The sequence below is a fragment of the Ursus arctos genome, unplaced genomic scaffold (assembly GCF_023065955.2).
Source record: "Ursus arctos isolate Adak ecotype North America unplaced genomic scaffold, UrsArc2.0 scaffold_1, whole genome shotgun sequence".
Taxonomy (NCBI): Eukaryota; Metazoa; Chordata; class Mammalia; order Carnivora; family Ursidae; genus Ursus; species Ursus arctos.
In genome coordinates this window covers 18,996,417-19,015,493 of record NW_026622763.1, presented here as the reverse complement: position 1 = coordinate 19,015,493, position 19,077 = coordinate 18,996,417, and the positions used below count along the sequence as shown (strand labels likewise).

Genomic DNA, 19,077 nt, shown 5'->3' with positions numbered 1-19,077 from the left:
TAAATTCTGTACCAGCCTTATTCTACCTTGGCATAAGGTCTGTTCTTGAGTTCTAGCTCCAAATAATCATATTAGCTCTGGAAATCTACCTGCCCCCTTCCTAAATGACAGAGGACCTGGAGTAGTAGGCTGGGTATGCAAAGGAAACTGTCCACCAGGGGGCCTAGCTTCTCTTCTTTGTACCGAGTTTCTCTTTCGCCCTTCTCCTACCCCTCCACTCCACTCTTCTCCTTTCATGCATTTAATACCCTGTGCTCCCACCCCCGCCCCCTCAGACCTTTCCTGGATAAAGCTGCTGAGAGATTTATATTGATGAAGGAGGTGGTATATGTCCTCAACCAGTTACATTTTAGAGTAAATAAACTTTCTCTTGAATTGGAAAGTTGCCATTGAATCTTACTTTACTGTAGAAGAAAAGGTTTTGTTTCCTTGTTTTCTTCTCTCCTTCTTTTCTTCTTTCTTTCTCTATTCCTTCTTTCCTCACTGTCTTTCTTACTTCTTAATTTGCTAAGGAACTTTAACCCGTAAGTTTGCAGATTAAAGATGTATTCCATTAGAAGAAGGGCAGAGAGGCAGAGGGAGGCAGAACAAAGGGATCTTGTCACACATGACAAACCACTTACAGGATCCTTGACTTTGTTGGAGTAACTTAGCATCTCAAAAGCACTGTTTCCTTATGTGTAAAATGAGGCTACATTTTGTGCTTCATATGTACCTGTGACATAGGGTTTTACGGGAATTAATTGAGATAAAATTCATAGAAAGCTATTGATACCAGACCTGGTTTATAGAAAGGGCCTCATCAGTGCTAACAATGATCATGATGATGGTGACAGTGGCATTGGAGGTGGAGGAGGTAGTGACAAAGGTGGTGATTGTGATGTTTGTGGTGTTTGTAGGGATGGCAGTGGTGGTGGCAATGGTAGAGGTTGTGAGGTGGTAGTGGTGATGGTTGTGTTAGTGGGCTTCATGGCAGTGGTGGTAGCACACAGGGATGTAATTGGAAGTAGCACAGTGTGGCAGCCCATTTTATCCTTAGGTGGTGGAAGAAGGCATACCCTAGGATCAGACATTAAAGAGTGCTCTGAAGGAAGGAGCTCTTGTCACCCTGTGTTCCTCCTTCCTCTTTCTTGGAAAGCACAAAATTTGACCATTTTGTGTTTCTTCTAAGCCCCCTGCAAAGGCCTAATCTATTCAGGGCAACTGCTCCACGTCTGGGCTCTACATTGTTCTGCAGCTGTCATCCTAGGTTGAACCAAGCCTGGGATCTGAAATTTATGACCTTGAACGTAGTTTTGGTGAGAGCATATGCCAAGAGGCATTAACAGTCTGGAAATGTTTGACTGACAATGACCAGTGTTCCATAGGCATTTAAGGGCATGACAATAAAAAACAAACTAAAAAATTCAAGGGAATTCAGTTCTATATATAAGAGATATGTTTCTGAGATGGATTCATATGAATCAGAGGTAGATGAATTGAATGGCATTTTTAGTGTCTTGGGGACCTCACCCTTCATGAGGTGAATAAGGAACTTCCTGTGTGATGAAACCAGATATTTGTTTCTCAGAGGGGTTGCTTAAAAGTCAGGTTATGCCTGGAATTTTGTCTCCTAAAACCTGACAGTGATCAAGTGCAATTAAATCATTGCTAATGAAAAAAAGAGGCAAATGTATTATTTATTAAGGCCAGAATTTTTCGACCCCATTTAAAACTAGAAGAATCTTTGCAAATCTTACTACTGGGGACATAGTAGGTAGTCCATAAATTCTTACTGAAAGAAAGAGCCAAGACCTTATTATCATCATTGTTGTTCTGAATAATCTCATTGTGGATCAACCTGAAACAGTGTTTACCATGGTTCCTTGGGCCACCATCCTCCTCTTGATGACAGCAGAGAGTGGGGGTCCTGATGCATCAGAAACATAATGTAATCAACTGCCCCCTGCATCTGCTGTCTTTCCACCTGAGATAGATCCCCCCCCCAAGGATCTTAACTGTAAGTCTGAGTAAAATCATTATTAGCAAGTGGAAATGAAAAGATTTCTCCAATCCCAGTCCTTTGTAATCATTAGTTAATTATCAACCCAGACATGTTGATTCTGCTTTTCTGTTTCTTCACTGCAGTAGGAGGTCAAGGTTATTGAGGTGTGTCCATTAATGTTTAATAGGGAAAGGCAGGTTAGAAAACAGATATTAGTTCTTCCAAAGGGGCTTCATCCTCTGAAACAAAATAGTACTGGCTTTTCCTTTTCATTCTTTTATTGGAAAGCTTGAAAAAATGGTGAGAAAAGATTGATGTTTTGAAATAATATTTTACCCCTTAAGAAACAATTTGAAGATAAAGGAAAAACTGCCATAATTACCGAACTATATGAACGCTTAAGGACTCATGTCACTTTAATGCTCGCTTTACTCTGACTATATGGACTGGAAATGGGGAGAGAGGAAGAAGAATCACAGCACTATTTACATGTATGTTTATAATCTCTCTCCCAGTTTGAAAACACACAACTGTTTTTCGGCTGTTTTTTTTCATCACTGGCTTGCCTGTAATCAAATGAAAACTTTACCACATAACAGATCCACTCCCTGTTGATTGAAGTCAGGTTCCAGTGACTCTGTGATGAGGCCCTCAGTGGGTTTACATGAATGTGCAGAATTGGGGAACAGGCTGGTGTCGAGGGAGGCAATGGGGGATAGAGGGAAGCAGGGACATCCTCATAGCAATTATATGAGTTACCTGAGCCAGCTCTATCAAGATGGTTGTGGTGGTAATGCTGTAGAGGGGCCGCCACAGTCCCACATAGCTTGGGGATTAGAGGCTCATTTCTGAGTCTCAGGCACTCATTGGTCCAGCAAGATTAATAATATAAATCCTATTTTCAATTTACATGATTTTTATGTGAATCAAATGTATATATATATTGCTCCCTGGAAGTCTAAGGGTATAATTGTTATTATTACTATCATTATATCATCAACATTATTAAGTCTATCAGTTATCTGTTTGCAGCATATGAGACTACTAGATAGAACCCTGGTTTATTGGGACAAAATGCCCCTCCCCTCTTTTGAGGAGACAGCTAGAAGTTAAGAAGGAGAAGGGAGGGGGTGCCTGGGTGGCTCATTCAGTTAAGTGTCCCATTCTTGGTTTCAGCTCAGATTGCGATCTCAGATTGTGAGATCCAGCCCCTCATCAGGCTCCACATTCAGTGTGGAGTCTGCTTGGGACTCTCTCTCCCTCTCCCGCTACCCTTCCCCTGCCTCAAATAAATAAATAAATCTTAAAAAAAAAATAAGAAGAAGGGGGATAAAGAGCCAGCAGAACATGTGCTTAGGAAGTCTCTAGGGCACACATTTATGGTTATAGCCTCCCTAAGCTCTGCATCTTTCAGCTTCCTAAGCAATTTTAAGAATTTCTTTAGGGCCCTGCATTGGGTGGGGTCACCTAGCAATTGTCAGCTCTTGGCGACAGCTTCTCTGCTCAAACTGGAGGCAGGCTTCAGGGTGGGAGGCAGATAATGGGAGGTGGGGTTGTGGCACAGGATACTAGGTAGAAAGTTTTCTCCCTTTAGCAAAGTGGAGGCACTTTTTAGGCTGCTCTGGGTCTTCATCACTAACTTTGTGAAGTGGTGTTTACACTTTAATAAAACATGATGAGGACAATAGCATTCAGAGCAGCAAGTTCCCATGTAGGCACTTAGACTCCTGGAGGGGTCAGTTGGTATGGCTAGTTTTTACTACCTGCTATAACAGGAAAGCCTTTCACAGATGGTTCAGCATCATATGTATTTTTCAGTCTACAATGTTTACTATCCACCTTACCTAAAGTACCAATGGACAAAGAAACAAGATTAACATTCTTCCAGGAGACAGTTATGAGAAGAAAATAGTTTCACTTACTTGCACAATAAACCATATTTTAATTAGAGTTTGTGTTAATTCATTTTTCCTCACTTGGGATAAAAAAGATGAAACATTATTAGTGGCATGAAAATACTAGAGAAGGCTGAAGATTGGGTAAAACCTGATACTTAGCCTGAATAAATCTCAAACCAATTATAAATTTCTTCATGTTCCCCACCTCCTTCTTTTAGTATTCATTTGAAAGCTCTTAATGACAAAAGGAAATTTCCTTCTTTTGAGAAACAGAGAAAGAGACACTCATTGTACAAAGGCTTCATGTCATTTTCTCTAGGGTTTTTTGATGTTCCTACTCTCTAGTTCATAACAAGGATTTACAGCTTAAAGAACATCAAAAGGAAAGGTTTCAGACAGTGTCCTAAAATAGACTTTAAAAAATTCCACAAAGCTATCTCTTGATGCTTCTAAAACTTATTTTAAACATTTTGGAAAGGAGATGTGTTTTAGAAGTCCTGGAAGCCTATCACATTCCATTTTTTTAATAGTCTTTTACTTGAAGCTGTAACTTTAAATTCTGTAGTTGGCACGTATCTTCCCGGCAGCTGAATATGTGATTTAAATGGAAGTAAAACTGCCTGACTTAAATTGTCCAGAAATTTTAAAGAATGCTTCATTTGAGGAGAAAAGGGGATTTTGAGAAGGCACTTACTTCTTTGATCAATGTTCTTTCAAAATAAATATAAAAGTAATTTTAAAAAACTGGGAAATCAGAGCTAGCAAATAATTTTAAATCACCCCTAGAGCAGAGAAACTTAACATCTAATTCCCCAAAGAAGAGATAGATCTGTAATAGAAGCAGTGAGAAACCCTGGAGAAGTTCCAGAAATAATTCAGCAGATTAATCACCATTACCTTTTTTAGATCTGGCCATTCTTTTGGTAGAATATGACTATGGATGTCAATTTTCATCTCCACAGGATCAGAGAAGCATGTAAAGAAAGATGTTTTGGTATCAAGAGATCTCCATAAAAACCAAGGAGTTAATTGATTTACATAGTCCCTTTACAGCTAGTTTCTGGCACCAGTCAGTAGGCTTACTCAGCTCGGTCTAGGTCCACTGGAACTGCCTTATTAAAGTTCAGAATTCTGTTTATTTGTCAACCTGGCTTTGGGTCAACAACTCTTTAGGAATTGGGACTCTGGGCACTAAATTAAAAAATAAGATAGAATAAAAGACTGTACTAAACCTCATGAGGTCAGATGTACTACTGGGTGCTTTTGAGTTACAGAAGGTCCAAAATTGGCTAATCTTTGCTTTTAAATATTTCATTTCCCCCCCAAGATATACCTAATAAAAAATCTGGGCCTCCTGGGTGGCACAGTTGGTTGACTGTCCAACTCTTGGATTCAGCTCAGGTAGTGATCTCATGGTCGTAGGATCGAGCCCCAGTGGGACTCTGCGCTTAGCCTGGGGTCTGCTTGATATTCTCTCTTCCTTTTTCTCTGCCCCTCCTGCTTGTGCTCTCTCTCTCTCTCTAAAATAAATAAATAGATCTTTAAAAAATATATGCATAGTAAAAAATCAAATAGTGCATGGTTAGAAATCAAATAGGACAGAGGGTTTTTAAAGAACAGTAGATCACCAACTCACCTTATCATTGGTTTCATTCCCCAGAAGCAGCCAATTTTAATGCTTTTGCTTTTTGTTCAGTTATTTACCTTGATATTTTTAAACAATATTGATCAATTGGCTTGTTCATGAAAATTTAGCATGTTGAAAAGTTATGGGGAAGTTTCACCTTTAGTTTTAAATCAGAGAAAGAGTCCATTCTTCATACATGTTATTTTTTCCATTGCCTTTTTCTTTCATTTGTTCATTCATGCATTTAATATTTATTGAGGTTGAATGAGGTAAAATAATGCATGTGTTGTAATAGTTAATTGTACACAGCTTAAGTGCAGGGGAAAAAATAAAGTTACCTTCCACTAAGAGTTGTCAGAGCACTTTGGGGAGGTCTTCCACTGGAGCATTAAGTGGGGCTATTGGTCATGCCTCTAAAGAAGAGCCTAGAACAAAGCAGCCCTTTGTTATTCTGTTAACCCTTTTCTATTCCTGGAAAGCTTAAAATGTTCAAGGACCTGAGGTCCCTGGCACAGCCTTGAAACTGCTTTCGAATGATCCCTTCATCTCAGTGTCCGCAGCACAGGGACTAAGTCATCAAAACAGCCTTCCTACTAGGCTTTTCAACTAGATTCTGGAAAAACTGTAACCAACATTCTTTTCAACTAGATTCTGGGTAAGTTATAACAAGTTAAACTAGATTCTGGGTAAATTATAACAAACATTCTTTAAATGCTGTCAGCTTGAAAGAAAATAGAGCAAATCCTCAAGATCATTTTTTAGAAGTTTAGCGAGCTAAAACTGAGTAAGAGAGCCTTATATCAACATGGGGGCACATGCCAATACCCAAAGTAAGTGTAAGCACTTTTGGAGCACATTCTGTGGCTCAGGCACTGTTCCAAGCATTTTACTCATATCAATTCATTTATTCCCTATAACAATCCTATAGGAGAGCAATTATTACTAATATCCATTTTATAGAAGAGGAAACTGAAGCACAGAGAAGTTAGGTAACTTGTCTATGGTCAAAGAAAAAGTGGTCAGAGAAAAGGCAGAATTTGAACGCAGGCAGTGTAGACTCAGGATTCTAGAGCTTTGAGGATTTATATCTCAGGGGAGTAGGAGATCATACCATGGGCTTGTATAAAACGGAGACTCCTTCATTTAACTAGAATTTTTGAAGGGGCTAGACCCCTGGCAAATAAACAGACTAGAAGAAAGAAATCCACTGGTCAACAAAGGGCGTCTGTAAGGACATCTGTCTCCATGATGAGAAAAAAAGGAAGAAAAAGAAAAGAATTAATAACAATTTTTTCCCGAGAATTCTTTGAGAAGTATTATCCAAAGACAGCTACTGAATGTTTTAACTAAAGTGGTACGGTTGGTAATCCTTGACTACTCCATTCCTACCCATGCTGAGAAAGAGAAAATAGAAATCTTTCCTGGAGAAGAGCATCACAACTTAGTCCCCTCAGTATTGCCACAGATTAAGTTCAAGAAAATATTGGCTCATAATGAAAAATTTTACACACATGAGGAAAAAAGCCACCATGAGGGAATGCCTATATTATTTCTATAGATTTAAACCTCCAAGGACATAAGTATTGGAATTATTAAGCATAGAATATAAATTTATTTTACATGGAATGTTTAAAGAGATAAAAATTTAAAAATTAACAGACTATCAAATGACTGACCAAGTTTGAAAAGGGACAAAACTTTAATAAATGAAATGTAATATTTGAATAAAAAATGCAGTGGGTGAATTAAACAGCAGAATAGACATAGTTGAGTGGAGAATTAATGAACTGGAAGAGAGACTTGCACAGAGAGATGAGGGGATTGAGCATATTTAAGAGTGTCACAGAGTACAAAGGATAAAATAAGAAAGTCTACAAGGAGTCTAACAGAAGTGCTGAAAGAGAGGAGAGAGAATTTAGAGGAGAGATATCCCAAGAGATAATAGCTGAGAATTTTCTAGACCTGATGAGCCAACAGATCTAAGAATCAAAACTATATCAAGAAAGATTAACAAAAAGAACTTCATTTCTAGAAACTTTGTAGTAAAACTATAGAACACCAATAATAAAGATCAGATCCTATGAACTGCTAGAGAGAGAAAGAACACCTTCAAAGCTCAGCAATTAGACTGACAGCCAACTTCTCACAGCAATGAAAGGAGCCATAGGACAACAGAAAATATGCTCAAAAGGATGATACACATGAACTATCAACCTGGAATCATATACTTTGTAAAGCTTAATTTTAACGATGAGGGAGAAGCAAAGATATCGTCAGATGAAAACTGAGTTTGCTACCAAAAGATCTTCACTTAAGGAATTCCCAATGATATACTCCAGAAAGGAGGAAAAAGACTCCAGAAAGAAGGTCTGAAATATAAGAATGCATGGGAAGGAAAGAAACTGGTAATCATATGAGTAATTCTAAATAATATTAAGTATTTAAAATAATACCAGTAATAACAATGATAATGCCTTCATTAAGGAGATAAATCACTTGCAAAAGGTTGTCCAACCATACTTTTGAGAGTTTCCTAAATCACCAAGTCCTGATTCCTTTTCTCTGACTAGTTTTTCAATCTGTCCTTTTCTTCTTGCATTTTACTGTAATCACCAAGAAGGAACTAGGGTGAACCTTTAACACTTTTCTTGGAAATCTCCTCAGCCAAATATCCAGTTTCATCACTTATAAATTCTTATTTCTTTTTTTTTGAAAACTCTCAACCAAGTATGTTAATTTTTTTATTATAATAATATTTTTATTATATTATGTTAGTCACCATACAGTACATCCCTGGTTTTTGATGTAAAGTTCGATGATTCATTAGTTGGCGTATAACACCCAGTGCACCATGCAATATGTGCCCTCCTTACTACCCATCACCAGCCTATCCCATTCCCCCACCCCCCTCCCCTCTGAAGCCCTCAGTTTGTTTCTCAGAGTCCATAGTCTCTCATGCTTCATTCCCCCTTCTGATTACCCCCCCTTTCTTTATCCCTTTCTTCCCCTACCGATCTTCCTAGTTCTTATGTTCCATAGATGAGAGAAACCATATGATAATTGTCTTTCTCTGCTTGACTTATTTCACTTAGCATTATCTCCTCCAGTGCCGTCCATGTTGCAGTAAATGTTGAGAAATTGTTCTTTTTGATAGCTGAGTAATATTCCATTGTATATATGGACCACAACTTCTTAATCCAGTCATCTGTTGAAGGGCATCTCGGCTCCTTCCATGATTTAGCTATTGATAAATTCTTATTTCTGTACAGCTGTAGGACACACAATTGAACTAAGTTTTCTGCCACTTGTTATATACAAGGACCCCCTTTCCTCTACTTTCTATCATGTCCCTCATTTCCTTCTGAGCCCTCACTGGCAGAATCATTTGCATCCACCTGTCTATTAACAGTCTGTTCAAGGGAATCTAGGATTTTTTTCTATTATACACCTCAAAGTTCTTCCACCCTCTACCCATTACTCAATTCCAAAGTCATTTTCACATTTTTTGGTATTTGTTACAGCGGCACCCCTCTTCTGGGTACCAAAATCTGTATTTATTTTCAATTGCTGCTATAACAAGGACTACATTCTTCATGGTTTAAACCAATACAGGTTTATTCTCTTACTGTTTTGGAACTCAGAAATCTAAAATGGGCCAGCAAGGCTGTGTTCCTGCTGAAGGTTCTAGAAAAGAATCTGTTTCCTTACTTTTTCTGCCTTCTAGAGACTGTCCGCATCCTTGGCTCGGACTCCATCCTCCATCTCCAAAGCCAGCAGTGCATTATCTTTCAGTCTTTCTCTCCGTTTCTGTCACACCACTTTTTTTTTTTTTTACTCTAACCCTTCCCTCTCCCTCTTGTAAAGATTCATGTAATTACAATGGACCCACCCAGATAACCCAGAATAATTTCCCCATCTCAAAATCCTTAACATTATCACATTTTCAAAGCCCTTTTAACCATGTAAAGTAACATTTTTGCAGGTTCTGGGAATAGGGCATGGAAATCCTTGAGTGGGGAGCATTATCCAAGCTACCCCAATTGGGCATGGTAGAATTTTCAGAGTAACTACTAAAAGAATATACACAGAGCATATAACTTTCAATCCTGTTAAGTGGAAACTTGAATAAGAAAAAAAATCAATCTAAAAGAAGGCAATAGAGAAAAAAAAAAAGAAATGTTGAAAAAGTAGACAAATAGAACACAATAAAATGCCGGAAATATCTACATCCAGCTAAATGTTGTTTGTTAGAAACATATTTAAACCTAAGGATAGAAATAGTTTGAAAGGAAAAAGGAAAAAGAAAATAGAAGAAGCAAATTCTAACCGAAATAAAGCCATGATAGCCATGTCTGTCATAAATACTTCACATTAATCCAAATAAGAGAGACCACAATACAAAAAGCATTGTTAAGTCAAAGGAGGATCACTATAATAATAATAAGGTTCAGCTAAGTACAAAGCCATAATAATTCTAAATTTGGTATACCAGATTGCCTCAAAATATGTAATGCACACAACACATATTCCAAATACATATATATATATGTATTTGAAAATTTGAAAAATTTTCCAACATATGTCTCTCAATTATTGATAAGTCAGATAAAAATTATCTACAGGGAGCTGCAGAGGAAGGCCCCAATGCGAGGAGCCACTAAAGAATCTCAAAAGCATTTCACAAGAGAAAGAGAGAGAGCATTTTAATCTCCAGCCTGCCCACAGAGCTCTAAACCATTTTACCACAGGGCCATTTAATTAGCAGATGTCCTAAAGCCCTAGCATTTCTTCTCTCTCCCTGCTTTGGCCCTCCCAGGAAGGGAGATCAAGCTTGAGTGGAGAAGAAAGAAGAAAGAATCTTGTGCCCACATTCGGGGGGAGAAGCCTCACCTTTCAATGAGGATTGAAGAGATTATTAATATATTTCAGTGGGTATTTTTTAGTTTTTCAACTGAGACTAGGTTTGCAATTTAAAATGAGCTTAGGAATTTTTATTATGTGAAAGTGAGTAGAAATGTCATGGAGGCTGCATAGGTTTTCATCCAGGGGGAGGAGGAGGACCTCCTTTCACCTTAAAGGGAAAGTGGGATATTTAAAATGATGCATGTGTAACGACATCTGATGAGTTCTGTGTATTCAGTGTACCTATAACAGAAGAAGAGAGCAATGCTTTTATTTTTGCTTATAAAAACAAGCAAACTTTTTGGCTAACTAGGCAGGAGATTATAGGGTCCTTGACCCTTTCATTTCCCACTACAGTAATGAGGGAAGTGACAACAAAAAAGGAAAATTACATAAGATCTCATCTCCACATTTAAGAAAATGAATTATAAATCAGATGAGCTTTATTCTCATTTATACTGGCATTCCTTTGTGGAAAAAGGCAAGAGATCCTTAAATTATTCAGTATTGGATTGTATAAAAATAAAAAAATGGTTTAGACTAAGTCTGAGTAGCTCCCTTCTCCTGGCCCTTATCTGATGGCTATGAGTCAGCTTAAATACTAAGGCTTTGACTCCGGAGTACTGCTTATTAGTTAGATGGTCTTGAGAAGGTTATATGGTCTCTGTCAAATAGCGATGATAATAGAATTGATCTCATAGAGAATTACTGTAAGTATTAATTTGGGTAATAGAAAACTATCAGCTATGAATTATACCATGACACCTAACCCAATTACTTCTTAGTCTGCCATATACAAAGACTGGCAGGAAGTCTGATATTAGTCAATTTGAGGGACCTTGCTCCCCCTTTCTTAGATTATATAAGAACTCTGAGTTTGTGTGACCTGGGACTATGGGGTAGGGTTATGCCTCTGTTGAGGTCACCATGACTGTGTTTCTCCTTGGCCAGGCCTGTGTGTTCCACTTGAAGGTGGGCAGTTCCATTGGTTGAAAGGACCACTCCTCTTCTCCAGTTTCCCCCCACCTGCACAATCAATAAATTGCCAAGTTCTTTTCTTTTTTTTTTTTTTTTAAGATTTATCCATTTGTTTTAGAGAGAGGGAAAGTGAAAACGAGTGGGAGGAACAGAAGGAGAGGGATAATCTCAAGCAGACTCTGCACTGACCACAGAGCCCGATGCAGGGCTTGATCCCAGTACCCTGAGATAAAGATCATGACCTGAGCCTAAACTAAGAGTCGGCTGCTTAATCAACTGTGCCACCCAGGCACCCCTCGCAGTCTTTTAATTTTAGTCCCATTGCATCTTCCAACCTTGTTCTCTTCTCTCCAGTCTTTCTTTGAGGCCCCCACCATCTTTCTCCAGGATTGTTTAATTGCCCACTAGTGGCATCTTGGCCCACTGTAATCCATCCCCAGGACTCTTGACCAGCATGATCTTTCTGAAACACAAAACAATCACATCTCCTTCAGTGTAGCACTTTTTATGGTTTCTCACTGCGCAGTCCAAGCATACACGGGAGACAAGGCCCCATGGGTACTTCTCCACCTCTTTTGTCTCTGTGCTTTTCTAGTGTGCCCTATGTCCTAGTCACAGGGAATATTTGTGCTTCCCCAAATATGATATATTTCCCTTTTGGGCTTTATATATGGCTTCTTTGACCTCCAATGCTTGAAATAACTTTTCTCTGCACTTTCTGCCAAGTGTACATCTATCGATCACCGAACATTTAGCTTAAACATCACCTCCTCCATGAAGCCTCTTCTGCCAATACCCATCTCCAGATGGCAAAAGGGGACTACCTCCTCCTGCAAGAGTTAGCTGGGGGAATGAGTAGGAATGGTCCTGACAAAGCTGTGAATGATTTCAAGTTCATCTTCAAAGATACAAGAATCCCTTTCTACTACCTTTTCCCAGGCTTCTAGCTTTTGGCACCCAAGGACCTCTTTTTCTCTTCCTTATCATTTCTTACTACTTGTAAAAGAGCTAGTTTCAATCTTTTGCACTTAAAATTGAATTTGTTTATATCCAGGCACTGTTGAATTAATGAATTTTTGAGTAAACACCATGGGGCCAGGGACCATGTTTGTTTTGTTGTCTGTTACATCCCTAGTGAAAAGCAACTGAGTAGGTGCTTGTGATGGTTAATTTTATCTGTCAACTTGGCTAGGCCACAGTATCCAGATATTTGGTTAAACACTATTCTAGATGTTTCTGTGAAGGTTTTTTTAGGGAAAAGGGATTAATATTTGAATGAATGGACTTTGAGAAAAGGAAATTATCCTCCATAATATGGGTGGGGCTCCTTCACTCATTTGAAGGCCTTAATATAAAAAGGCTGACCTCTGCACATGAAGAGGGAATTCTGCCAGCCTTCAGATTCTAATTGCAGCATCAATTCTACTCTGGGTCTCCAACCTCTCAGCCTATCTTGCAGATTTTGGGCTTGTCATCCTTCAAAATCACATGAACTAATTCCTTAAAATAAGTCTCTGTATATATACACATCTTCTTGGTTCTATTTTTCTGGAAACTTTGACCAATATAGTGCTTTATAAGTGTTTCAAAAATACTCAACAAGCTAATAAATAAGTAAATAAACATGAATAAGTGGATAAAATGTCTTTTTCAGGAACATTTCTATCTAAGCCCCATGTGAAACTGTTATGTGAAAGATTTAGCCTTTACTCAATATCATGCAGCAAAAGGTGCCATTCTTAGTATTTCTGTGAACCCTGTAGCCCTTTTTGTATTTGGAAGATTAGGTGTTCAAGAGTAAAAACAGAAACCAGCTGTTGGATTTTCAGGTTTTTTTTTTTTTTTTTTAAGATTTATTAATTTATTTGGGGGGGAGCAGAGAGAGAGGAAGAGAGAGAAAGAGAAGCAGGCTCCCCACTGAGCGTGGAGCCAGATGGACATGGAGTTTGATCCTGTGGCCCTGAGATCATGACCTGAGCTGAAATCAAGAGTTGGACACTCAACTGACTGAGCCACCTAGGCCCTGGATTTTGAGTTTTAAAAACCTTAGCTTGAGTGATTGATGGAAAGACTGAGCCATTACTTTGTAGGATACAGGGTTGAGATAAAATTTTCACCCACCCTACCTAAATAAATACCTCCCAGACTAGGCAGAGGGGAGTCAAAGAAGAAGAGGTGAGTGTGTTAGATACTGTGGGTCCCTGAGGAGGTCATCCTTATGTCCTACCTTCCATGGCCAAGCCTGGGGTTTAAATGTGAGAAGAAACTCTAGATAGGTCGTGAGATCTTGATCTGGTAGTAGAAGGGACCTGTGCCTTTAATCCCAAATAGTGCCTGGGAAAGTGGCAAGGAAACGTGGTTGAATGTTATACCCAGCCAGAGAAGGCTTCAGGTAGGTAAGCAGAGTGCCTGAAGCTCAGTAAGGCAAGAAAGCTACAGAGTGATCCCAAAGGGAAAATAGAAGTAGCTGAAAGTAAGCCAGTCATGAAGGAGCCTTGGAATGAGGGATGATGATGAGTTAGCAGGCACCTGTATGTGTTTGTGATAGAAGGAAGATGTTTCAGCAGATGCCAATATAGACAACGGTCCAAGTCACACACTACTTCTGCCTGCTAATGCCTTGGGCTACAAGAGAAACTAAGCGGGGAGGTCTGGGATAATGGTTTAGAGCACAGACTATAGCATGACTTATAGAACTTTGTTTCCTTGAGTCAATAACTAATTTTCTATGTACTCATCTCCCCATATGTAAAATGAGAGAATAATAGATTCTACCTTGGGCTGTTTAGGAATCAAATGAGTAAATTTCTTTGCTGGTTATGGGTCTGTTCAGGTTTTCTATTTCTTCCTGTTTCAGTTTTGATAGTTTATATGTTTCTAGGAATGCATCCATTTCTTCCAGATTGCCTAACTTATTGGCATATAATTGCTCATAATATTCTCTTATAATTGTATTTCTTCAGTGTTAGTTGTGATCTCACCTCTTTCATCCATGATTTTATTTATTTCGGTCCTTTCTCTTCTCTTTTTGATAAGTTTATCAAAATTTATCAGGGGTTTATTGATCTTATTAATTCTTTCAAAGCAATTGCACTGCTAGGTATTTATCCAAAGGATACAAACATAGTGATTCAAAGGGGCACATGCACCCCAATGTTTACAGCAGCAATGTCCACAATAACCAAACTATGGAAAGTGCCCAGATGTCCATCAACAGATGAGTGGATAAAGAAGATGTGGTACATATACACAATGGAATATTACTCAGCCATCAAAAAGAATGAAATCTTGCCATTTGCAATGACATGGATAGAACTAGAGGGTATTACGCTAAGTGAAATAAGTCAGTTGGAGAAAGACAATAATCATATGATTTCACTCATCTGTGGAATTTAAGAAACAAAACAGGTGAATATAGGGGGAGGGAAGGAAAAATAAAATAAGATGAAAATAGGGAGGCAAACCATAAGAGACACCGAACTCTAAGAAATAAACTGAGGGTTGCTGGAGAGAAGGTGGGTCAGGGAATGGGGTAACTGGGTGATGGATAATAAGGAGGACACTTGAAGTAACAAGCACTGGATGTTCTATGCAACTGATGAATCACTAAATTCTACCTTTGAAACTAATAATGCAGTATATGTTAATAAATTGAACTTAAATAAAAAATTTTTAAAAAGAATCAAATGAGTTAAGACACAGAAGGCATGTAAAACAATGCCTAGCATAGAGTAAGTTGCATGTAAGGTTAGTTGTTGTTTTTCATATTATTGTTGTCATACAGGCCTGCCAGAATTTAGACAAAACCTCAAAGAAAGTGTGTAAGAGAAATACTGATGTAATTGAGATTGTTTCTGCCATCTGATGGCATAGGGCTTGTGTTATTAACAGTTGAGAGGTATTAGAGAAAAGTAGGGACAATTATATTTTGTATACATTTGTATAGTGACATACCAGAAATTTCTGCAAGCTCAACTAGGAATTGCAGATATTATTATATGGTGGGGAGGTTGAGATAGATAATCCCACCGTGTATAAGCCATATTATCAACAGATGGGAGCCACTTGAGGAAACATGCAGCAATGGAGACCAGAGTATAGGTGGAGGGTTAACTCAGGGGGACAGGAAGTGATGAGGACCAGGTAGAATGTTAGCTTAGGAGAGGTGGGATTGTCTCTCTATTGAGGGTGAAGGGAGAGAGATGAGGGGACCATGATATGTTGAACTAAAGGTTAATCTACCCTCAAGAGTTGCTAGTATCTGTGGTCTTTTTGAGGTAGGAAGTGAGGTCATCCCCTGAGATAGGGTTAGAGACTTAAAAGGAAAGCAAAGAAAAGAATAATTATAAAATGGCATTTGAGTTGCTTGCTAGGTGATTAAGAGCAGCATTGGGTCTGCAGTGTAGTTGGATTTTAAAAATGTTTGATGGACAACCACATGAAAACACACAAAGGAATTTCTAGTCTAGAAGGAAATGCAGCCCAATGCACATAATGGTTCTATTAGAGTAGTGATATTCTGAATGACTTATATTCATATTTTCAAATATTTCATAGTGAAGTTATAATATTCTGGTCATTAGAAATGTGTATAAAATATATTTAAAAAGAATATGTGATATGTCACATTGTCAGTGTTCTCAAAGATCACCATGACTAATGTCATATTTGCCCATGAATCATAATGATTTGTCTTCTCTAAGCAATTTTCTTTTCTAATGAAGTATGGTTGACATACCATGTTATATTATTTTCAGGCATATAACATAGTGATTTGACAATTCTATACGTTACACAATGCTCACCACAATAAATGTAGTTACCATTGGTCATCATACAAAGTTACTGGAATGCTATTGACTATATTCAGTAATATTCAATTTATAATATACAATCAGTATACAATATTATTGACTATGCTGTGCCTTTCATCCCTGAGACTTATTTCTAACTGGAAGTTTGTATCTCTTAATCTCTTTTACCTATTTTATCATAGGTTAATTCGATATTCTTGTTTCACTATGATAACCTAGATATAATAGGGCCTACCTGTTTGCTTCAGTGATTGAGTAAATAATCTCATAGCAGTATACATTCTACTCCAGTTTCCCCATGAACTATTTTTTAAATCAACCTCAGGAACCATGAATTTTAATTCAATCCAGGATCTCCTCTGATTATATTAGTTTTCACCAGATCAGAATAACCTAATAAAATTCTATACTCATAGAAAGAACTATGGCTACTGGAACTCAGGAAAAATGATTGGCTCACTCTAAATGAGATTTATGAGTGTCAACCTAAAAGCTATTGGTACATTTGAATTTTATTCATCTTCTTTTTCCCTGCCACTTTGAGTCAGAGATCAGCTCTACTGTCTGACTAAGCCTCTTCACTCTCTGTTGCCATAATTGATGCCTAATTCAGAAATGAGGTGGTAGGCATTTACATAATGGGGTTTATGTGCTGTTCACTCATAATGACAATGATAGGGTTGTCAATCATTATACACTTTTACAGTGCCATGGAGGGGGGAAGTTTTTCATTCTTAGAAAAGAATGAGTTCCACTCTGGACTTACTCAAAGTTCTGATGACAGAAAATAATAATAACTTCTATTCTGTGGGGTAAAGGATGGGTTGAGCAAAACTAGAAATTCTCAATCTTAAACCTCAAATGGTAATCACTTCAGGAGCTTTAAAAAGACTGAGCCATCTCTCCCTCCTCCTGCCCCTGCCCTGCCCCTGCTCCCCCTGTCTGGGGAGGCCTGATTAAATTTAAATTCATAAGCAATGAATAATATTTTTAGTATCTCTCAACTATTGCACGGGACACCGTTATACTAAAAAAATCATTATTTATCTAAAATTCGAATTCAATCATGCGTCCTATATTTTTAGTTGCTAAATCTGGCAGCTCCCTGCCATTGCATCCCATCCAGATTCAGAATTAACAGTTCTGGTAGTTTTTAAAGTTCCTCAGGTGATTCTAATATGCATCAAGATTCAGAAACACTGGCTAAAGCTTCAAAGACCCCCTCTGTAGACTAATGTTGGCAGAAACAGGGCAAAAAGAAGGATGGAAATGATTCTTAACAGATCAGTAGAGTCTATTGCGACTCCTTTAGAGTGTTCTATTTTGTTATCCTGTAATCTGTGTATTATTCTGTATTTGTTATAACTTATTGAGGAAAACAGTCATGTTGCTTGCTGCATCCACACCCCCTTCTGAACTACTATACCCTTTGCAGCTGCTAAGTTGGGTATTTAGATAGTTGTGTAGGCTTGTGTAGCCATGCTCTGTATCAGTGACCCTTCCCGCCCGCTTCCAAACTTTGGCCCCGGGGGCCAGGGTTGACTGAACTTGAGGAAGGCACATGGCCTGAGATTGCTAGTTTATAGTCTGGACAATGGCCTATGAGGTGGCATGGTACAAGAGTTCTGTCCAATGGGTTGATGATTAAATTAGACCAGATTCTTTCTTTGGGCATTTTATTTTTGGGTACAGAGTGTCAATTTATTGGTAATGGAAGCAGAATTATTCAGGATAGCTTAGGTCAGTGGCTCTCAAACTTTAATGAGCATTAGAATAATCTGCAAGGCTTATTAAAAGACAGAATTCTGGGCCCCACCCCCAGTGTTTCTGATTCAGTAAGTCTGGGCTACAGCCCCCGAATTTGCATTTCTAATGAATTTCCAGGTGATGCTGCTGCTTTAGATTCAGGGACCACATTTTGAGAATTACTGGGTTAGCTTGTGTGGTAATAACAAACAAGTTCCAAATCTCAGTGGATGAAGGAAACAAAGGTTTATTTCTTGTTTGGGCCACATGTTTGTCATGAGTTTGCTGGGTGATCTGCTCTGCAATGTCAGCTTCCTCATCAAAGACCCAGACTGATGGAGCAGTCACTGCCTGGACCATTCTGGCCATAGTGAGACATGCCCTGGCTCTTAAAGTTTCCTCCTGAAAGTGACATCTATCACTTCTACTCAGTTTCACTGGCTAAAGACAATCAAATAGCCACACATAACTTCTAGTAGAAAGATAAATACAATCTGAGCATTTGTTTAGGAGAAGAGGGAGCCAAAAGATTTGCAGACTGCTTTCTAATGACCACATAGAGGCTGCAACTAAAAATGACATGCAGAAAGAGAACAGCATGCATAGGAGATGAGACTATCACAGCCATGAACTGAAGGAAACCTTGGCTGGTTGTTTGGTAGTGGCAGTAATTAAGAGATAGAGGCAAAGATGAATAGAGAGATATAATGGCTGACAGTGGCCAAAGCTGCTTTTGGTCCTGACCCACATTTAAGGTTGTTGCATTATGTTCTGGTCACCATGAAATGTGTTAATGTGGCTGTTCCCACATCCCTATGAGATTTCCAAGATCCTTATTCCCACATCCACCCGTAAGCTCCTAAAGCATTCACCTACGGGATCTCATCACATTACCAAGTCACCACCAACAGAATGTATCCTAGAAATTAAATGTAATTGCAAAGTAACTCAAGTCTCCAACTTGTGTTTCTCAAATATTATGAAGGGGATATATGGACCAAAATAAAACATCTTAAAATTTCTTCAAATTTGTTACTTTCCACAGAAAGCTCCATGCTCCCAATTCTTCTCTAGCCCTGGCCTTTGGATTTCTAGTTTTTCTCCTTTCCCTTCACTCCCAGTTGTGCA

General features: G+C 38.5%; 1 protein-coding gene and 1 long non-coding RNA gene across 8 annotated transcripts in view; one reads left to right on the top strand and one right to left on the bottom strand.

Annotated features, from left to right (window-relative positions):
• ACMSD (aminocarboxymuconate semialdehyde decarboxylase) overlaps positions 1–4,995 on the bottom strand; it is a 71,206-nt gene extending 66,211 nt beyond the window's left edge. For 2 of the 4 annotated variants that reach the window (XM_044388252.3, XM_057316184.1), the window contains exon 1: positions 4,780–4,988. In XM_044388252.3, the coding sequence (XP_044244187.1) occupies positions 4,780–4,836 (57 nt within the window). In that variant the 5' untranslated portion in view covers positions 4,837–4,988. Of the gene's footprint in view, positions 1–4,779 lie in introns of all 4 variants that reach the window. The other 2 variants (XM_026510100.4, XM_057316185.1) reach the window with 2 other exon arrangements.
• LOC125281353 (uncharacterized) overlaps positions 1–19,077 on the top strand; it is a 168,848-nt gene that overhangs the window by 79,005 nt on the left and 70,766 nt on the right. The window lies entirely within an intron of this gene.